The sequence below is a fragment of the Vidua chalybeata genome, chromosome 3 (genome assembly GCF_026979565.1).
Source record: "Vidua chalybeata isolate OUT-0048 chromosome 3, bVidCha1 merged haplotype, whole genome shotgun sequence".
Taxonomy (NCBI): Eukaryota; Metazoa; Chordata; class Aves; order Passeriformes; family Viduidae; genus Vidua; species Vidua chalybeata.
The window spans coordinates 56566039-56588623 of record NC_071532.1 but is presented as its reverse complement, the minus strand read 5'-3'; the positions used below and the strand labels follow the sequence as shown (position 1 = coordinate 56588623).

The 22585-nt window shown below is 40.5% G+C and overlaps 1 protein-coding gene across 1 annotated transcript; it reads left to right on the top strand.

Annotated features, from left to right (window-relative positions):
- Positions 1-963: 963 nt before the first annotated feature.
- On the top strand, positions 964-21260 carry GINM1 (glycosylated integral membrane protein 1). The gene is made up of 8 exons (XM_053937403.1): positions 964-2643; positions 11221-11280; positions 11456-11552; positions 14311-14462; positions 16593-16749; positions 17478-17608; positions 18323-18486; positions 20318-21260. Exons 1-8 carry the CDS (start codon positions 2539-2541, stop codon positions 20424-20426), a joined length of 975 nt encoding a protein of 324 aa, XP_053793378.1. The 5' UTR covers positions 964-2538; the 3' UTR covers positions 20427-21260.
- Positions 21261-22585: the final 1325 nt, after the last annotated feature.

The window sequence follows — 22585 nt, the reverse complement described above, 5'->3', positions numbered from 1 at the left end:
GGTACATTAGTCTCATGCAAGCCTATGCTGCCTGAAATTTAACTATTTACTTGCTACTCTAAGTACTCTTACTTTGCACTTCAGTAAGAAAACATACTACTAACTAAGAGCAGGCTTTTATCACTCTTTTTAGTCATAAAAAAACCTAAATCCTAATTTCCTTCTTCTTTACACTGGCTTCTGTCTCCTAATAACCCATGCCTGCAATGAAGGTTCAAAGAAAAAACAGCTTTTCACAATTAGTTGGAAAGGTCAAAGACATTACTTCCAACTTAAATAAAAACCCAATGAAATATACTACTTCTGGCATACAGCAGCTCAAGCAGTAGTCAGTCTCAATACCATATATTCAAAAATGTTACATATTCTAACAATAGTTTAAAATGTCAGGACATGTTCACTGGCAGACTGGAGGAGCCCAAGAGCCTTGCAGCTGAGCCCAAAAGGAAAGCCCTGTTATGCTCGCAGCTTTTCCTAGCACTGAGTAGCTCCACCTTCACCCAAGGACAGTTCAGCTGTGAAACTGATCATAAGTTATTTAGTTATTGCAAGGAATTCTACAATTTACATTAAATAAAACTGTTATGACATCTGTTATGCTGTGAGACTAATGAAAGCTTTGAAATTTGAAGAAAACAGAAATACTTGAAAGCACTATTAGTCCATAATTTTTAAAGTTTTTAATTAAGTTCCAGGAGAATAAAGAGAGTAAGAGAGAGTATTGAAGAAAAGAGGGTGGAAAAGATGGAAAGAAAAAGGAAAGAACAATGGGGACAGAAACAGAAGGAAAGCACTACTTGATAGGTACTTGAAGGCAACTTGCAAGCAGAGATAGTAAAAAATGAAAAGGCATTCATCTACTATTCAATTTCAGTGAGATGCTAAACTCCTCAAGGTCAGCTCAGAACCCAGCTTGAATTTTGCTGAATCTAAAAATTCTGCAGATCAGGGATCTTTGCTTCCCTCCATTTTAATGTACCCGAATAACATTAATTATTACACCTCTGGTACATTTTGTAAACATTTGAGGTAATGAATCTATTACAAAAAACACTACTATTCTCCTGCTGGAAGGCAACCCCCACTCTGAGTTCTAGAGAATGCAACTCACAGTTAGGAATTTTGGTAATTTAAACTTCCTCCCACCAGCACATGCAAATGACTGCAAGTACTGACAAGAGCTGCATTCTGACAGCCCTCATATCCCTGAACATGCTCCTGCAGCTGTCAGGAGAGGCAGCAAAACGCCGTGCTGGGGAGCTCACTTACCTCACAGTTCTCTGCCTTATGAGGCAGCACAGTGAACAGATCCTTTACCTATTGCTTTCAGGTTTAACAGATTAAAAAAAAAAAAAATCTTGAGGATGAGTATGTGAGAAATTAGGTAAACTAGGTGATAGTGAAGAGAGGTGGTGGAAATTAAGATGTCAGTTTTTATCCCTTCTTCTGTTACTGATATCTGTGGATATTACAAAGGCAATTAGTCAGCTCTGTTTTTTGCAATCTCTAAAACAGTAGGAACTGCTGATGTGTTTAGGGATTACATATTTGAGGGTTTCATGGAAGTCTGTAAAACATACTTCACAATATACGACTCTCTTAGGCCTCATTTTCCAATGCCTTGTTCCTTGTACCAGATGTTTGCATCAGTGTCTCGTGAATGCGGACTGCATACAAAGTAAGACATTTCTGTGGGTTTTATGATTCATGCTCATTATCAACCAATAGGGAGTCATAAAATCAGGCTAAAGATTGCTTCAACAGGACAGCTAATTTATGGCAGTATTAAAACCTCTCTAGACAAGGTGTTCATGTATTTACCATGCCGACCATTTTTTGCTAATGGCAATCCTTCTTGTTCCAAATAAAACACTTGTTATCTTCAAATCCACTGAGAACTTGGTGGTCTAGCTTTTCTTTGTCTTTACCTGAGACTTCCATGGTTTTGACTGCCACTACTAAGTTTCCCTTTGCTTCCTCTTCTTTAGGATGATGACCTCTAGCTCTTGAAAACTTTATCTCCTGCTTTCTTCCTTCCCGATGACTCTCTCTGCTCCCTCCCGAAGTACTCTGCCTGCTTCTGCTTTCCAGAACCCTTTCCTGCAGTGTAGTGCTGAGGACTCGGGCGGTATTGCTCCGGCCCTACGACCCTCTCCACGCAGAGCAGGTGACAACAGCAGGCGCCTCACGGGAGCCTCACCACACACGCTGGCCGTTTCACAAACAGCTGCAATTATTAGCACTATCTATACGGGCACTTCTCTTAGTGCTTTCAAAGGCTGCATTCGCCTATTAAGCGTGACGGGCTCCTGTAGACGCAGCTCCGTATTCGCGCCTTATTCCGCAACGCCGAACTCGGGATCTCCCGGCGGCGGCGCTGCCCGGCCAGGGGCAGGGGCAGGGACAGGGACAGTGACAGTGGCAGGGGCAGAGCCGGGGCAGGGCCGGGGCAGGGCCGGCCCCCTCCCGCCGCCTCCCCCGCTTCCTCCCGGCCCCGCCTGTTGATGTTTCACTTGCTTTTAATTCCCGGGTCGCAAGATGGAGGCGGCGCTGGGACGTCGGGAGCTGCTGCTGCTGCCGCTGTCGCTGCTGCTGCCGCCTCTGGCCGCCGCTCTGCTGGGCCCGGCCGCGCCGCTGGGACAGGTACCAGCCCTGCCCTGCCGCTTTCCCTGCCCCTGCCCCTCTCCCTGTTCCTGCTCCTGCTCCTGGCCCGGCCCCGGCCCCTGGCCGTGCCCCGCTCCCTCACAGGGCTGAGCCGGACCCTGCCGCGGGCAGACAGGGTTTCCCCTCTCCCTTTGAGGGTTTGCCTGTATAGGATTTGATGTGCCGTATCTGACAGGTCTGAGGGGGAAGGTAGTTACTTCTGTGCAATATAAATGTGTTTATATTGTATTTTCAGGCTTGGCTGCCTACATCTCCATGGTTCAGTGCTGTACAAGTACGCACTGCATTAGGTCCATACTTGAGCCTAGCCTACTCGTGATTCGAGCCAAGAAAAGGGTTTTGATGTATTGGTGTATATCTATAAGTACACAGGGCATTGTGTTGTCTGTTCTTCTGTCCCAATATCTATGCTGTATCTTGGTGACATCCGTTTTAAATTTAGTGGCTTTTTAAAAGAGTGGAAGGAATGTTTTGGGTACTACTTAGGAGAACTTTCCAGTGGAAATAAAAAGATTTGCCACAGCACCAGTGAGCTCTGACCTCTAGAATTACAGAAGAGCTGGGTATGTGTGCCTGAGCTTGAATCATTATCAGATACGTCATCTACAATTGTTATAATTGTGAACCCAAAGTGTAAGATCACAGAGGGAAGAGTTGTGAAGGATTTGTAGTCAACTTGTCTAGCCAATGTGAAGTTACTGTTACCTGACCAAATGTATTATGTCTTTTTTCCCCTCCAGAGTTACTTATTTATTAGTGCAATTTAAGTAAACCATTTCCAAGAAAGCCTGGCAGAGGCCCTGCACTGGCACATCCTGTGTTGCGAAGCAGGATTCATTCCTGGCCTTACTTCCTGGTTTCTGCTTCTCTTTATGAACTTTTGAAGAGAGACCTCCTTAGCTCTGATTTCAGAATGGGGATCTAGATCTTCAGACACCTACAAAAGTACCTGAATGCCTGAAGTGAGGTGTGCTAAAGAAGGCAGAGGGAGCTCAGTATTTGGGTACTTTGCTTATCCCTCTGAGAAAGGGAGTGCGGGCTTGAATTTTCCAAAAGGCTCATGAAATGACAATGTAATCCAGACTTAGGCTCTTGCTCACCTTCTACCCAGAAACTGTCACACTTCCACACTGAAACTACAGCTTGGTAGCATTAAAATTGTCACTGCTGGCAGTTTCAAAGGACATGGCACATTTGTGTCTGCTGTCTTTGGATGTGAAAGAATGAGCAGGGCACAGGGGTGCCAGGGCAGTGCCACGTAAGGCAGCTTGGGGTCAGGGATAGAACAGGTATGTTTTGGAGTGTGAGTAGGACTTGACTTAGGAACTGTAGTGCCATATGGGCACAGCTGTGCTGTTTGTGGGGTTGAGTTTGACCATTTGTGGCTTACTGCTCAAGTGGTCTTGTGAGCTCATGATTTGCTAATTTGGAAGTGTCTGCACTCTTAGTTTTATACGGGTCTGGTGGCCTAAGTATTTGCAGAAAATTTCTTCTAAGAGTCAAAAAGGGACATAAAAATTTTTACTTTAGTGTTTTTTTTCTTTTTATATGTTAAACTTAGCAAAATAAAAACTTGTATTTTCTCCTGCACTATTTAGTTTTGTACATACAGGACCAGTTTTGATGCAAAAGGAACAGTGTGTCTGGAGAAGGCTTTGAGTAGAAGAATCAATGTTTTTTGACACTGAGCTGTTTTTTAGTGGCCTATTAGGAACAGAAGTGCCTAGGCAGTGGGAATAGGCAGAGTGGGAATGCCATGCTGTCAAGATGCCTTCAGAAGCTATGAGCTCAGTGACAGTGGGCTATAGGGTCAGAATAACTATGTTGTTTCCTCAGGATGGCTTGGGACTGCAGACTGGTTGGGAGCAGGCAGCATCAACATGGTCAGCTTTGCTTTGGCTGGACACCACAGCTGTGCTTTACAACTCTGTGAGCCCGCTGGCTGCACTCTACAGCTTCACGTTTTGTTAACTCTTCCATGTGGGGTTTAAAGCTGGTGTCAAAGTTTACCTCCGTGCTGATGGCAATGGTGTTACAAAAACCATAGCGGAAGGACTGAGGAAAAACCTGGATACACTGGAATAGCATTTTGTAAGGCTGAAATGCTTTTGTTCAGCTCTGGAATGTGAACGCCTCAACTGTTGTGCAATACTTGTAATTTCTTAAAAAAGCTGTTTTGAAATCAGGACTTTTTTTTAACATTAGCATGTCTGTTATGGTTTTTATATCTCCTCATAAAATTTGGATATGCAAAACTGGACTAAAAATTGATTGATTTTAGACAAAATTGGGGGTTTGTTGTGGTTGTTTTGGGCTTTTTTTTCTTACAAAAAATTTAAAGGGAATGATGCAATAAGACAACTGACCTTCACGTTAAAGTAATGTTTTTGATGCAAGGTCAGGCATAAGGGTTTGTGCTTTAGAGTATTTTTTTAATGTGCTGATAGGAACTGGCTGAAAGCAGTACTAACACCATGTTATTTGCTTATTCTGTTTACCTCTTGATAATTGAGGCTAATAGAGTTTTTTTTAATAAGATATTTGCCTACCAGACTTTTTTTTCTGTTTAGTTCAGTTGCCTGGAAAAAAAAATGCTTTTATATTATTTCTTGCCTGCAAGAACTCTGTGTGGATGGGTCGTTTCACAACAGCAGGAAATAATCTTCACTACATCAACCATTTGATGCAGTGAGTACAATGTATTTTAATCAAAGAAGAAACTTGTTAATAGCAATGTGCTGGAATGTTTCTTCCATCGCTTTATGCCAATTTCTCTATTAGCAGCCCAGCACATGTGAATTTCAGGCCTAAAAGAGCTGACATCGTCTTCCAATGTATATTTGATTAAATTAAAGCAATATTATGTAACTGTGTCTCTGTGATGTGAGACTGAGTATTCACCTTTAAAACTCATGATAAAATATCATAGTATAGGTTGTTTTAATAGAAAGGATACAAAGACAATTAATTCTAGTAACATACATAGGGGAAAGGGAAGGATAAACCATATTATAATAAGAGTCATTGTAAAACAAGGAAGGAATGAAAGTAAGTGTGCTTGTTCAGAAAAGCAAAGTAAAGCAAAAGCATCATGTCAGATTATTATATTAAGAAAGAGTTCAGCTTTAGCTAGTTAAGAAAATACTGGATGTAGTTATCTTACCCTAAATACTGTCATGCAGTTTAATAATGCCAAATCTTAATGGAGAAAATTTTGTACAAAAATTTTCTGAAATGTGAGGGACAAATTATCGTCCTGCAAACTTGTGAAAGTCTATCTTGTCATGTCAAGCTTTTACCATGGTTACTTCTCAATTCAATTATGCCTGATTGCAGTTAAGACTCTAAAACATAGTTCTTTTTTGATTCTTATGAAAGAATTATGTGAAGCATGGATCATGGAACCCTGGATTGCAATATATACACAAATGTATATTGCAATATCCAAATATTACGCTATTTGGAGCCAGTTGTCCACGTGAGTGCCAGGACTCAAGTGGTATGAGTTTGTGTGGTAGTTTTGTTTGTCTGTTCACACACTTCTTTTCCCCTAATCTCTTCTTAAATTTAGAAACAGGTTATTGGTTTTGTCTATTTTTTACCTGTTTGGCAACCTGACATTTTTCAGTTGCAAACAGGATCTCAGCTGTGCCTGTGTAATGGCTGTGAGGGGATTGTCTGCCTTTCTCGTCTCTGTACAGCTGGCCATCTTGTACGGCATTGTGCCATCTGTTCCTAGGGCTGCCCACTTGGCTTCCCACAGGCCTCGTAGCAGAAGGAGCCTTGTTTGGAGAGCCTCAATAGAGAACAGCTGTGCTTCAAGTGGGCTGGCTGCTAGCAGCAGAATCTTGATGGGGTGTGTGTGACTGATGCAGCTGTGTAGGACTGAACAGTTACCCTGTATTAGGATAAACTGTACAGTGCACCCCATCAGGTATTCACTGCCTGTGGATAAAGTTTTTCCATGATTCTTTAATCAGATCTGTTTGAAGTTCCTGTGTGATTGGACCCATCAGCTTTTTCTTTTGCGGCATTTTTTTAAAAAAGCAATATTAGGTGAAATGTTCTCTGTAGATTTGTGTGGTGTTAGTCTTTGACAATTAATGAATATTCCCTTTTAACTTTTGCCTGATGCTTTATATTCTTTGCTGACATCTTTTCCCCTTTTTGTTATTCTGCTGCTACTGTAATTATACTGCCCCAGTTAACAGTCCTGGATTCTGTTGCAGCCCACAGTGAAAGAGAAAAGGAATAGAAAATGATCACTACCTGCTTACCTCTGCTGATCCAAGTTTACAAAAATTCACTAGTTCACTGTAACCTATGTCATCACACTGTTATTGCTGCTGCCTAGCTGTCCTAGAACAGAATTAATTATATTTGTGGTAGGGATGCTGTCCTCTTTGCAGGTTCAGTGGCCATTACCATTGTAAATATCACTGCTGGAGTACTAAAACAGAGATGAGAAATCATAGGAAAATTCAGGAGAGACATTTACATCCTGTAAGAGCATTAAGAATGATAGGGCCATTTTTAGTGCAGATTGGAGTTTTGTGTGAAGGCATTTACCAGCACAGGAGGGGGCAAGGGGCAGCGAAGTATAGAACGGGGTCAATGGTAAGCTGAAACCACACCCCAATTCTTAGGGACTTGAATTGCTTCTTGGGGCTGTCCTTTCATTCTGGCTGTGTCAAAGCACTGCTTTTTTAAATATCCCAGTGAATTCAGAACCTTTTAAATTACAGGCTTGTCTGAAACTTGCATGATACTGTTAATGCTGAAAAGTGTATTATAAGTTAAGCAACCAAGTTTTACACTCACAGTTGAGGCTTCTCCAGAAACTGACAGTGCAACAGTATGGACTGCTGCAGATTTCCTGTGTTCTGCTCTCAGTGGCTTTGTTACTGCAGGATTGGCTTGCTATGCTTTTACAAAATAAGGGATGTGGGGTTATTTACCTTTCTTAGTACTGAAGTACATAACCACAAGACATACAAAGCACTATAAAACACTTTCTTCCCCTCCACCCTCAGGTTGTGAATTTTATTATGGTAACAAAAAAAATTCATCTGTTGAAATTAAAGGGTGTTCTGTAAGTGTGTGTCTTCAGCCCTAGGACTGGAAAGATTGGGATTTGAATTATCACTAGAGCACTTTCTAGCAAGTGTGGCTTGTCAGACCAGGCATTTCATCCTGAAAGACTGGTACAAGAGCTGTTGACCTGCCACATCTGTTTCTCTCCCCTTTAGGAGGCATAAACAACGAATGGCTCTTGAGCACTTGTCAACATGCAGATATTCAAGGGGTACCAATCAGGCCTGTGATAACAGGGCCAGTGCTATGCATCACTTCTTCCCTGCTGTGGGTGAAAGTGGGTTAGCAGGGATGGTACTCTGCTCTCCTGTGAGCTGCTGCTTCCTTTCCCCAGCACTCCTGCCCAGCTTTTCCTTGCAGTTGGCATGCATCTTGTTGTTTTTGCCATCCTGTAGATTTTGTTAGATGGGGTATGTGTAGGGTCAGGATGATTTGCCACAGCAGGACCCATTGAGTTTTGAGTGTGGCACTGCAGGAGACACCAGTGGGAAGCCATGGGAAGACAGCAGTATGAAACCCACCTTCAAGGAAAGGTTAAGACTGAGCTGGAACACTGCTATTTTCTGTGGGAAGATAAGAAGAGTAACGAACAACCTGTTCATAAATTGCAGAACGAGAGCATATGACAACTGAGTAGAATGGATGTACAGAATATGGGAAGAGAGCAGTAGAATTTTTTTTGATCTGGATGTAAACAGACTAGTCCCAGGAATGGCAGCAGTATGAGTTCTCTGTTGTGTGTGAACACAAAATTGCAAGGGTCATGATGCAGCTGCTGTAGGGAAATGCTGACCATTGCTCTGAGTTACTGAGGAGCTTTATGAACCTGTACCATTAAGGAGATGCATCACCATCACCTGAGATGGTGGTGAGTACAGATGTCTCCCAAGGAGATGCTGCAAGGACAGACAGACCACGCAGCAGAGGCAGTCCGACAATCTCTGTGCATCAGAACAAGGAGCCCAGCTCATTCTTCCCAGCTGTGTCCTTGGATCTCTTGTGCTTGTCCAGCTCTTCCTTGCTTGTTCAACTAACAGAAAAACGGTCTGACAAAAAAGGGAAAGTTTTTGTGCCAATTTAATGAACTAAATTACCTCACTGACTTGGGATGGATTGAGAGGGAAGGGATGATGTGCAGGAGAGATCTGCACCCTCTCTTTCCGTGGCAGAGGCAGCAAGTGGTTAAACTGTCTTACTGTCTGATTTTTGAACAGAAGCGATCCACTGAAATATTTCATTTCTTAAACATGTACCATGTTCTTCAATGCAAGTCTTAAGTATGTTCCAGAATTCGTAACAGTGCTTGTGGATACTGTGTCAACAGAGCTGACAGCTGTTCTGAAGGAAATTAATCATTGTATGTATAGCTGACTTTGTACATTTAACAGTCAATTGTTGAGCATATCTAGCTTCCTTCATGCCCTTCACTTTCAAATAAAGAATTTGATTAAAAAAAAAAAAAGGTGGGGATTTTTCATCAGTCATTTCCTGTTTCTTGTAATCTCAGTGAGTCTCTTTGTAGATGTTGAAAAAAGATTGTGAAATACTTTCTGTGTAAAAATGTAATGTAATGTGTAATGTAATTTGTGGCTTAAAAAATGAAAGACTATTAAGACTGCCTGGAAAATCCATCTTTTGTGCCCTTTGAATTCCCAGAAAACAGAAAAACCTTGGAACAAAGTTTTGGTAATCTGTTAAACATTTTGAGAGTGTAAAAGACTTAAGTTCTGAATGCTAAGAGCAAAAAGATCTAAAAGTTTTGTGGATTTTTATTTTATTATTAATATACACAATTCATAAAATATGAGAAGGAAATGAGTGGTTTGAGGAAATTACAGGAAGACAGGATAGAATATATCCTATGTTTATACTGTTAATCCAGTTTATATTTTCAGTTACAGAGTTCACTTCTCTGACTAATTTGGTAATTTTAATTTCCTTTGAATAGCTAGGATTTAAGTTCTGAAGAAAAGTCAATATAAAAACCTGTTTCATAGAAAGGGCATTGAGGAAGAGATTTCTCTTTGGTCTCGGTGGCCAGAGAGTTTTCTTAATGATATGCCAAATGAGTCTGAAGTATTTCCAAGTCACTTAGAACCAAAAGGTTATCTGTGCTAGGTTTGAAACCATTCTTCTCATGATGCCAGATTCCAGCTGAATTGGACTTTGAGGTTGTTTTTTCAGTTTTTGACAGTTCTGGCCACTTGAGTATGCTCATTAACACCCATTATTTCAATGATTTTTTGACATTATAGTCACACTTCAGAGTTTTCTGTTTCTGAACTGGGGTTGTATTATGTTAGGTATTGTATATTTCACATATTTTCTGGCTGAAAATCTAGTGTTGTATAAAATTACTAAATAAAAAGTCTTCTTATGTATTTACATTTTTATTTCTTTTAAATGCTGAGCATGTTCAACTTTTTATTGAGACATGACTCACTTTTTAACTGTTCGTTGTGAAACAATGACTCAACTACAGAGCTAAAGAAGATGCTGAAGGTATGGAGAAATTTTTCAGAGGAAAATGGATCCACAGAATCACCAAATCATTTAGGTTTGGAAAGACCTCTTAAGATCAAATCCAGCCTTTGACTGACCACCACCCAGCTAACTATACCATAGCACTAAGTGCCATGTCCAGGTATTAATGAAATGAAGTTATAATGATTTAAGGCTCCCACAGACCAAATATGGAGCTTAACATTATTTTTGAAGAGGTGTCTGAGGAAGGCAGTGTGGCAATCATTACTTCTGGCTATGTGCAAGCAAGATTTGATTTTTGTATGTAGTTTTTTTTCAGAGACAGATCTGGGAGATTTAAGGTCTCATTTGCAAAGCAGCCCCTGAAATTACAAGGGAGAAATGAGAGGACAGAATGAGTGATTCAATGAACTACAGCAATTAGGGTTTGAGAGAAAGAAGCAAACCCCCATTTTCTGTGAGTTTGAGGTGTCCCGTGTGGCATAATTTGGGAATCATAACCAAAGAAACAGAATTTCTGCTGACAGAACTGAATGTTCTTTAGTATAGACTAGCTTCACTTTGAAGACTAACTGAAGTGCTTAAAAAAAACATTTACAGAGAATCTGATTTTTACGTTTTTACGTTTTGTGGTCTGTTAATTTTCAGCTAATATGAGAGACTTCTGTTATATCACTTGAGAAACAAGTGATTATTATTCTTAATCTTTATTACAAAAACCCACAAACTATACATAGGGGAATGCAGATGTCATTCTTTTTCATCAGTCCTCTTTATTAAAAAGAAGAGTGAAAAAAACAGAGTAATCCTTACATGAAACAAGAAGGCATATTCCTTTTCCTTCTATCTGCTGGACAGAAAGCCTGGCAATGCGCTCTGGGATTAGTATGAAGTCATTCTGCTAGGACAGTGCAAGAAAGTTGCCTGCAGTGGCTCATGTGTTTTCTCAGACTAACATCTCTTCTGTTTTTTTTCCAGGAAGCAATTAGAGTTGGTGTTATGATGCTGAACACCAGTGGAGAACTTCACAAAGTACAGGTTTGTCCAGTTTTTCTGTTTATTCAGTGAATTAATATGCAGTGAAACAAAGTCCGCAGCAGCTGCAAGTATATCCTTTATTCTGACATCAGTCAGTAGGGAGTGTCTCCTCTGAGAGCAGAATTGCAGCACAGGGGCAGGAAACGTACACTCATTCTGGCTGTCTTTCTTTCAGGTTCTTTTTAACATCACCTATGTTAATGGACAGGTATATCTAAATGACTTTCCTATGAAAAGCGGGGTTGCCCACATAACATGTCAAACAATAATATGTGAGTATTCTCTTTTCCTTTTTTTTTTTTTTTATTTTATTTCATTTTCCTCCCTCCCCTGGGGTATTTGGCTTCCCTGTTGTCTAGTAACCAAAGCTTGCAATGGCTATGTGTTCTGTATTTGTAAACCAGAGCATTGTGGAAGCAAAACATTTCCCAAGGTAGGACAATTTTGGTATTAAAATGGATCAAAAAAAATCTTACTGCCTTCATCTCAAGTCACATTAACAGGCTTGTGTGTAAATGGTCTAATCTGAAATCCAGACTCTGCCCATCTTTTCAAAAGAATGTTTTGCACTACAAGCTAGACAATGTAAACAGAAGGATGCAACTCCACCCTGCTAATGGCTGTGTCCCTAGGTTGGTTGGCCTATATCCAGAAGGAGATTCATTAACAAAAGTATGAATTGTTGTTAGGACAATTTTTTAATGATATCACTTCTGTATCTGTTGGACAAACAAGTTTCTGCTGGATAGGATATTATAGCACAAATATTGCACTTTAATGACTGCAGTAGTTAATGACTTCAAATTGTCTTGAACTTGCTGTTTTTCCACTGATTCAATGCTACATTTTTTGGTGAAAAAACAGAAAGTACCATGTGATTTTTTTTTTTTTTTTGGAGATCCACAGAACATACTGTATAATTAATTAAAGAAGGACCATTAGGCTTGTTTGATGTAGGCTTCTGTTGTATTGAGAACCATATTCTGCTGCATAAGATGCAGTCAGTCTCTAGGTTGATATCTGAGGTCATCCTCATCAGGGACTTACAGAATACACTTTTACAAATTGCTTCTCTGAGCTCTGACCTTGATGCTTGAACCCTTCTTTCCCAAGCGTTATCTGTTATTAATTTGACAGTATTTCTTTCCTGGAGAGGGAAAGCAGTAATCAAATTCTCTTTTTCTGTTACAAAACCGTGGCAAAAACATAATTTACTTGCAAAATAACTCACTCCAGAAAAATAGATATGATTTTACTGAGTAATTCTGAGAGCTCCTGAGCACTCTTCTGTAGTTCCTGTTAATTTCCCAAATCATAGTTGTAGTGCTTGTGATGACTAGTTTTGAATCTGAAACAGTGAGGAAAATACTGATTTGACCTGGGAGCTAGAAACCTGAAACTCTTTATTTCCATCTTTGGGTCTGAGTCCCCAGCACAGTACTTCTCTCATAGTATAAACATTACCTGTAATGTAATGTTTATACTATTTACTTACTAAATTATTGACAGCAGATTCAGATTCAGCATAGTGTTAGTAAAATGCTAAAGAAATATCAAGATACTTATTAATAGAGGGGGAAATACTCCTGAGTGTATATAAAACCAAAACTTGACCTTAATAATCATGCTTTTGAATATTGGAGACCATGTACTCTAACATAGTTGTCAGAGCATTCTTGGCACCTACATCCCCACTTGAAGTTCCCCCAAAAGTCAGTTTTGGAAGTGTATGTGTCACTCCCGTGAATGTAGTGGTGGTTGAACAGCCTGACACATGGTAAAAGCTGGGAACACAGGGAGCTTCAGCTGCTTGGCAAGTTAGAGGCTTTGGGCCTTCAGTGCAAGCTTGCTGCTCCAAGTCAGAAAACTCAGCAACCAGGTTAGTGCCCTGGCTCACACCTGTAGGGAACTTTCCTTCTGCCATTTATTTTGGCAATAGAAGACATTACTAAATTATGCCAGAAAGTATTTTTCTATATTTTAAATAATAAAAATAGCTTTATGAGGACAGGGATCACAGCATAAAAGTAGTGGACACACTGAGTAGTTACTGTGTGACTGAGACTCAAGTTGAGCTGTATCCAACATTACCTGACAGGCTCAGCACTCCAAGTGACACACACACAGCACCAGTGGCTTAGCATCAGGAATGGGTTGGTCTCAGTTCATGTCCCTTGGTATCTGCATACTGGAGAGATCCCTCACCTCTACTCTTGTGCTTCTCCAGGACTTCAGTTCTAGCATGCCCTCACCTGAAGCAGAGGTGTGGTAACTGGGAGAAGGATACTAAGACTGTGCAGAAACAGCCAGGATAGAAAGGCAGTTCCGTGTGTACTTGTAGAATATTAAGCTGTTGAAATAGCTGAAAGCTTTTGGGTAGGAAGAGAGGTTGAGGTGTTACCAGTCACATATGAAAACAGAGAGGAGGACAGAAAAATATGTAGGAGGGAACTGGCACTCATCTTGAGCAGGAGATGCAATGTGCCTGAAAAAGACCATATTTGTTTCTGTATTCAGAGGAAGGGGAATGTTGTGCAAATGAAGATGTTTACACAGGTGGCTGTCTAAGCTGTGGCATTACTCTCATGAACTCTTTTGGACAACTGAAATAAGAATGCAGCAATAACCAAGCCAAAGAGCTCTGCTTAGAGCACTTAAATGCAAACCTCAAAGGCAGAGATGTGACACTGTTTGCAGGCTTCACGAGTCAGGGGATTGTACAGCTCTGCTGTGTTATAGACCTGCTCTGAGCCTGATTTGGTAATATACTGGTAAAAAAATCATGGAACCTGTTTTAGCTGTTGTCCAGATTACTACTGGTTGTAAAAGCAGTTACTGGAAGTGTTAAGATGTTCTGTACTGTTGCTCTGGCATCTCTGGCTTGATGCTAGTGGTACTCTGACTTCTCCATTCAGGTCTGCATGTGCAAAGGCATCTGTGTCAGAGTTGCACCTGTTTTCTCTATGGCTGGGTGCTGCTTTCTGGTTGAGGTGGTTTCTCTTTGAAAATTATGACATTGTGTGTTAACAGTGGAGAACAGAAGCTTGGATAACTTACCGGATCAGCAGCACCTGGGAACCGTCAGTGTTAGAATCATGGTTCACGAGTGGCCTTTGGCATCCGCTTCTGATTTGCAGCTGATTGTCATTCAGGAAGAAGTGACAGAAATTGATGGAAAACAGGTAAAAAAAAGTCCTGCTACAACATTCTGCTTGTTTTTAATTTAGGAGAGGCAAGTAGTTCCCAGGGATTACAAGGTTTACATGTATCTGGCTGGTGATTAGAACACAAAGTGTATAATTAATGTTAACTAACATAGCACTGAGGGAGACAACAGCAGCATTGGCAGCATAAGAGTGGGGGTGTCTCATGAGGAAACTACAAGTTTTAATGCTTCTTTTCACATTTTATTAATTAACTATATCACATGCACTTTGAATAAGTGAACTTGTGCAAGCGAAGCCAGACTCACAAGCAAGAGTTGGTTTATAAAATAATGTACAAAACGAACAAAAGGGGCATGGGCTCATTCTGTGTCTTGAGGTTTTCCCCATTGTTTATTCCAAGCTAACAAAAGTTTTCAAGTATGGGGAACAGCTTGCAGCAGGAAGCTCTTATGGCAAGTGGGCTTATTGTGAAAGCCCACTACTCCTGAGAATTTGAATCTTGATAACGAACATGGATTTTGAGATGAACAAGCACCTCCACCCCTCTGATTTCTAAACAGTATTTGCACAAATAGCAGTCAATGTGAGGGGTTGCAATTCTAGCTGAGGTTGAAATGTGCAGAACTAAGTTCTCAAAATCACTTGTATGGTGTAGTTGATTTACTGACAGAAAGAGATTCTGTAGAAAAGATCCAGCTGCTGAAGTCAGCAACTGGCTTATTTCTGTGTCATATTTCTGTTTTTGCACATCTGCATCTTACATGTGGCCAGGCTTTTTTGAAGCTGACTTGTGTTCTGTTGCCTTTTTATTTTTTTAAATTATAATGATCATAATACCACTGATCCTTGATTAATTGCATAGTCAGCATATAGAAGTTTTTACAGGGATCTGTATCATGTCAGAGTCTTAGTGAAAAGCCCCACTGAGAGGTCTGTAGCTTTTCCAATGAGGTCTTTATTCCACTGATAATAGGCTAAGAATTGTTGTTTGATTCAGTTGTTACACAACAATGGCATTGTATTTCAGGCCTCAAACTAGGCATCACAATGCATTTCAGATTTTCATAGGGACCTAGGAAAAATAACCAGAAAGCTAATGCTGTTTCCTTGATTGCTCCTCTAAGTCAAAAGCAGTCTCACATAAGCACAGTAGAGGAGCAGAATCACCTCCCTCAACCTTCTGGCCACACTGCTTTTGCTGCAGCCCCAGGACAGAGTTTGCTTTCTGGAACCTGAGTGCACACTCCTAGGTCATGTTGAGCTTTTCATCCACCATCACTCCCAAGTCTTTTTATCTAAGGCTGCTCTTTATCCATTCACTGCCCAGCCTGTACTTGTGCTTGGAACTGGCCCAACCCAGGTACAGCACCTTGCACTTGGCCTTGCTCAACTTGGTGAGGGGTTCACCTCTCAAACCTGTTCAACTGATTCTAGATGATGTCTCTTCCCTTCAGCAGGTTGACCACAGGGTGTCATCAACAAACTTGCTGAGGGTGCACTCAGTCTCACTGTCCATAGTCCAGCAAAGTTGTTAAACAGGAGCAGTGCAAATACCCATCCCTGAGGACACCACTTGTCACTGATCTCCATTTGGATATTGAGCCACTGGCAGCAACTTTCTAGAGTGCAAGCATTCAGCCAATGCCATACATATCCAGTGCCTGGTCCATCTGTCAAGTGCATGTCTCTTGGTTCAAGATAAGGGTTTCAAACACGTCAGTGTCAAATGCTGGAACACTTGGCTTTCAGTTGTTAAAAACAAGCAATGTTCCTGCAAAAGCAGAAATTTCAGTCTTGCCTTAGCAAGTGTTTGCAAGTGCTTTCACTACATATCTGAGTTTTCCATGCCCTAAAATGCCTCCCTGCAAGAGGATAGTGATGTACTATGTAAGACTTGGTTAAAAGCCCATGGATTGACTGCCATGTGCTTTTGCAGGGAGAGACCCAGTCTGTTCAGCATATTTTCTGATGTGGTATGGTCTACAGAAGTGTGGTATGTGAAAACAAAAAATACCAATTCTTGTTGTAACAGCCCCGTGTGTATGTCTTAGTGGCCTGGAGTTTTCTGGGACATACTGGTGTCATCTGCCAGGCTCCTTCAGTCTTGCTTTAAACTCAGTAATATGATGTCTGCATCTTTTGTAGGTTCAGCAGGAAGAAGTGACAGAAATAGATATTTTAGTAAAGGACCTGAGAGTACTTAGACATTCCAACTACACTGTCCCTTTGAAAGAGAGCATGCTGTACTCCATGCCAAGGGACAACGACGTGTTATTTACACTGCCCAACCTCTCAGGAAAAGGTATCTCTCAGCTGTTAAGTAGTATTTTCATCCATATTCAATGTTGTGCTTTACAGGGTAAGAGAGCATCATTTATCCCTTGTTTTACATAGTGAAAGAGTTTCTTCATTAACAGGGACGGGTTTTATTTTATATGTCTTGGTTTTTATTTTTTTTAACACCTAAATTCAACTCTTCATATTAGGTATTTTATTTGTTTGTTTTCAAATCTGTTCTCCTTTGAAGTACTTGATACTTGGCAGTCTGCAATCCAGACATCTGACAGGAATAAATTTCTCTCTCAGATCTGCGATGGAAGTTTCTCTACAGCTCCCCCTTTTTCCTGAGAATGAAAGAAAAAACTGTAGAGGAAATACCTGTCTGGGTCAATTCCAAACCACAGAACAGTTTTCTGTTATTAAATTGAATAACTTAAAAGCAGTAGAAGTTACTTGATGCCTTAATTTTATTTCTGTTTTGTTTAATTAAAATTTTAATTTTAATCTAGTCCATCACCTTTTAATCTGATGACAGCTGAAATTTACAGCTAAGGGCATAGCTAAAGGCTGCACTGTAACACTGTTTCTGCTTCTTATCAAGTTCACTGCTCAATTAAAAAAAAAAGCCTTCTTGCTGTAAATGTGTGAAAACTGTACCCTCTGTAGAGAAACATTGCATGTCTTTATTTTCCTTCAGAGTGAGTCAAACAAAAAGTTAACTCTCCCCTAAATCTAGCTCTTCTTCTTCAGATATTCAAGATCCACTGCAGACTACCAGTCAGTACCTCATCCAGCAAGTAGAAACTACAGTGGATGAAGAGACATTACCTGGCAAGTTACCAGAGACCCCTCTTAGGGTAGAACCTCCATCTTCTTACAAGGTGCTTTTGTTGTTTGTTTGCTTGTTTTAATGATCAGTATCATTATTAGTATATAAATACAGTTATTTAAAGACAGGCAACCACTAAGTCTAGTGGATTTTTGCAGATAAACCCCAAATAAACCAAAAAATGTCTGCTCCTAAATTACTATTCAGCAGTGACAAGTCCAGTAGGAATCCATTGGGCTTCTAAATCTTGCCATGTTCTGACCACACAGATACTTTATGATAGGCAGTTGTGACATTTACATTATACCAAGCTAAGCATTTATGACAATTTCAAATATTGCTTAGCTTTAAATTCCACCATTTTCTCCTGACTCTGCTCAACTGCATGGTCCCTATGAGAAATGGACCACTGGTCTCACCTGCTGTAGGAAACACAGTAACAGCTGGAGAAGTTCAGTTCCAGTTTAGACAAGGATGGGTTTCATGGCCTCCTCTGTGGCCAAAACACAGTTACAACCCACTGTCTGCTCTGTTCAAGTGTCCTTTATTTTCCAAAGGGACCATTAATTAACAGAGAGCTAAACCTTTACCTGTTTCAGACTTTGAACAATAAAGATATCTGAGCCACCAGTCAATTCCATCATGCTTTTATGTATGTTTAAGTAAAATTATCACCACGTAATGTGATTTACCAGTAGCTAAAAAAAACCCTAAAACCCAGCAGTTGATTTGTTTCGCAATCTTTGTACTTTTACCTGTTTTGTAGGTGATGTGCCAGTGGGTGGAAGACTTGAGAAAAGGGTTGTGCAGATTCTGGTTTCAGTCTCTGCCTATCTTGTTTAGTTTCATGGAAGTTGTTGTTGTTGGAGTTGTTGGAGCAGCTCTTATTATCAAAGTCTTAAAGCTGATTCTCCCTTCCTGTGAAAATAAGTAAGTAATTTTTGTAATTTTTTTTTTGCTTTGATGAAGGCAAAATACTGACTAAAATAATCTTCCAAGATGCAGGCCCATTCTGTAGGATAGTTGTAGCAAGAATTCAATGAGAAAGCTACTGGTAACTTTCCATTCCAAGTGCATTTCTGGCACACAGGCATTTCAGAGAGACATGGGAAAGTATTTCATTGGAAATGTCTTTAGCTGAGCTGTCATACTGCCAATTTTTTATCAAGTCTTCTAAGGACTACATTGTGAGATGCTATTAACATAGTTCCAAGAAAGGAGGGTAGAAACTAAGTCTAAACAATTCCAACATCTCCCAGTCTTTTCATACTCCTACTGTGTTGGAGTTTTACAGTAGTTCTGAAAGGCCTCAAATTTGGCTTTGCAAATCTACAAGGGAATTCTTCAAGGGGGACCAACCTCTGTAGGCAGCTTCCAAGCCATAGTGACTGGTGCTGGCATAGGTGGCAAGAGGCCACAAATAAAGCTGATTGCCTGCAAGGGCGGTATCCATCCACTCCCTGTGTTACCAGCAACACATTTTTTGGGAAAGCAAGGTCTCAGAGCAAGGGGCAGAATGAATTAGTAACTGCAGGTCATAAATCAGTGTAGATTTAGTGCTGGAATGGGCAAGCATATGCACGTTAAAGCAACCTAAGTCAGCTCTGGGAGAGCTGTCCCTTGGAACTTCATTGGGAAGCGACCGACAGCGCAGCGTGCTTCATCAGCCCCAAGCACAGCTGATGTCTTCAAATGCAGCTGATCAGCTGTGCCTCTGAATGGCCCTGCATGCAGTTAATTTATGTATGCACTCAGGGGTACAGGTGTTCTTGGTCCTTCTGAAAAACCGGGAAGATCAGGAAGGTTGGAAAGAGCAGTGACAAAAGAGGCAGTGCTTCCCCTGGCATTTCACACAGCGTGCTGTCAGATGGGAGGGCTCCCCTGGTTAGAGTGGAAAGAGTGGAGAAACACTTTGTACTTTCCCCAGTAAGCAGCTTAACACTGCCATGTATGAAACTGAACTAAGTGGAACTGGGAAGAAAATTCTAATCCCAACAAACTGTTCAGCAAAGTGGATGATAACCTGTCCATAGCAGAAGTCAGTATGGAGCAGAGGAACCAGCTTGCAGTAATTTCTCTTCCAGTTGAGAACATGGAGCTTGCTTATGCCTTGTTAGAGTGTATAAAGAAATTGAACCACCCCCTCCATTAAAAAAAAAAAAAAAACAAAAACAAACCTCCAAAAAACAACTCCTAAACCACAGTTATTTTCTTTCTACCTGTGTAAAGTGGTTCCTGTGGTAAAGTGGTACGTATGTGAAAAATGGTAAAGGTTTAACTCAGGATTGTAAACCAGTAAGAATGACCAGAACATCTCATCTGGTGAATGATAGTTGCAGATGTGAGTTGGGACCTCATCCCAAGTCTTTAATGCCATTCATTGTTACACTGATGAAACTGGAGGCTGTTACTGAGTCCTGGAGAATCAGCTGTAGATCCTGACAGCAAACAGTTTTAGGCTACTATGAAACTGAGCAACTAGAGCCTACACTGCTGACATTTCAGATGTAGAAACTGGGCAAAGGGAGCTCTCAGAAACCACAGCCGGTACATTTTGGAAGCATTTTTCATTGCAACTTCATATAAGAGATATTATGAGGGTAATACTAAGTTGATGCATTGATTTAAACTTTGTTTATTTAAACTTTGTTGATGCATTTGATTTAAACTAAGTTTGGGGAGTTTAGTAATAAGTCCAATTTTTAGAACACAGAATCGTTTTGTGTATTGTTTTCTAATGCCAGGTAACCTTACCTTTCAGAGGCGTCCTTCTGCTGGATCAAGTCACCTTTGTACCTGTGACTACCATCAGCCTGCCTTCAGACCTTTCAGACAGGAAAAATAATTTAGATGAGAAAGCATGTACTTAATACTGTATTTACTTTGGAGTTACTGGTTTTTAAAAACACACTTTTAGTTGATCTGATATTTGGCACCTGATCTTAATACCTTGGTTTTTTTCCTACTAAGAAAACTAAGTCAGTTGATTAATTGATAAAAGGCCACTCAGGCCAAGGCCCAAAGCTGACTTCCTTGTGCCTCTCCATAAACAAGCAGCCTTTTCAGAAGCTTCAAAGTAGAGCAGCTGCCTTTTCAGAAGTTTCAATATAGAGCAGCTTTCCACCCTGAGGGCTACCATTGGTTTTAACTTCTGTGAAGTCACTTTTCCACACCTCAGACAGGCTGCTGGCTGCCTTCATGCCCATAAACCAAGTTAGCTGTCCTGACTAACAAGATTATGAAATTCAGGGTGTCCTTAAGTCCAGAGATAGCATTCTTAAAAAACATCTGAGGAAATATTGCAAACATCAGCTGTGCCTGCAAACCTAAGCAAAGCTACCCCACCTGGTTCCAGGTCTCATAGAGTTAAGTGTGTCTTGCAAGGAAGATACCACTACCAAACACTTGTGTTACTCAAAAGATCTGACATTTTATATATGCAAAACAAAAATTTGAACGGCAGATTTATATTTCAAGCACTTTACATTTTTATGGTCCCTTCCACTCATAAAAATTGTTAGCAGTTGTAACTAGCTTGCTTTTTTGTATCTGTGACAGCAGAATTCTATGAAGTCCCAAAAGAAAAATGAAAATTCCATTAAATTATACAGAAATACTGGCTTACTATTGCTGAGTAGGCCCAGTCTGCTCATGCCAGTTCGTACTGTTAACGTTTTTCAAATAAACATTTAAATTGTTTATTAGACTGTAATCATGTGTGCATTTATAGTTAGGTAAAACAGCAGTTTGCCAAACATTTCAGACTCAGGGCACTATCTGTTTCTTAGCTTTTCATTGTTCTTACTTACAAAAATTGTTTGTCAAAAGAATGAATAGGAAAAAACCTCAGAACTGTAACTACCTGACACTAGACTAAGCACAGTTATCATCAGAGTGATCAGAATTACCTGTGTTCAGCTGGAGTTGTTAGAGTGAGGGAGAAAAGCTGGGATTTCCCCCCCACACCGGCTCCTGCCCTAAGGAAACATCATGTGTGTAATGAGATCCAAGTTACTCAGATGCTGGTCTGTGACAGGAACAACTCTCATTTGTCTCACTGAACTGACAGCATTGCAGTGATAAAAGGAACATTTCTAACACCAGCTTGGCCTTATAAAAAAACCAAACCTAACTTCACCATCCAGCAGTGCAGTGTGGTACACACCACACCAGCTCAAGGTAACGGGCACTGCTCAAATTTCCCTTTTTTTTTTTTTTTTTTTTTTTTTTTTTTTTGTTCTAGTACCTTGTGGGTGGCATAGGGATTGCCACCCATGGCTGAACAGGAAACTGCTAGGATTAGCACAGGAATGGTGACTGCACAGACAAGAGCAAGTATTCAAACAGGAATAGACAAACTTGTCTGTATGTGGATATTGCCTGGCCCCTCCATTAGCATAGTTCAAGAAGAAGTGATGTACAAGGCTGAAGTTAGCTTCTTCTGGGGAAAAAAATAGGATGGACAAGAAACACAATAGTTCTCCCTTAATGCACACAGTAGGAATTATGCTGCAGATGGAAACTTGGCAGCTGTTTGCATGTGCTCTTTGCATCCCTCCTTGTGAAACTGGAAACCAAGCACCAGAAACAGCCACAAGGAGATTTAGCTGTTCTAAACAGCTGCAACAAATGCATGGTTAAGCCTGAAAGTGTTGGTACTGCTTCAAAACCTGGCTGATTTCTGTAAAGTTACAAAGCAGCAGGAAAGAAGTATCACCATCAGGTTAATGGAATTCTAAAATTAGTGCAAATCTTGAACACAGTATCTGCCAGTTTCTGCTGCTTTATGGAGCTGGAGTTACCAAGTCTTTAAAAAAAGTTAAAGCTTTTGTGTTTCTGCTTTAGCATGCACATGGTTTTCCCAAATCACAAATCTCATGCCTTTCAGAGGTGTGCTACTCTGAGCTGGCATGACTCTAAACTATTTTGCAAATTGATTAAAAAACCACCTCACCTAACTAAGACAATAAGAAGGATAGGGCAACTGTCCTGCATGCCAGTCATGGTAGGTCTCATTTTTCCAGGACAT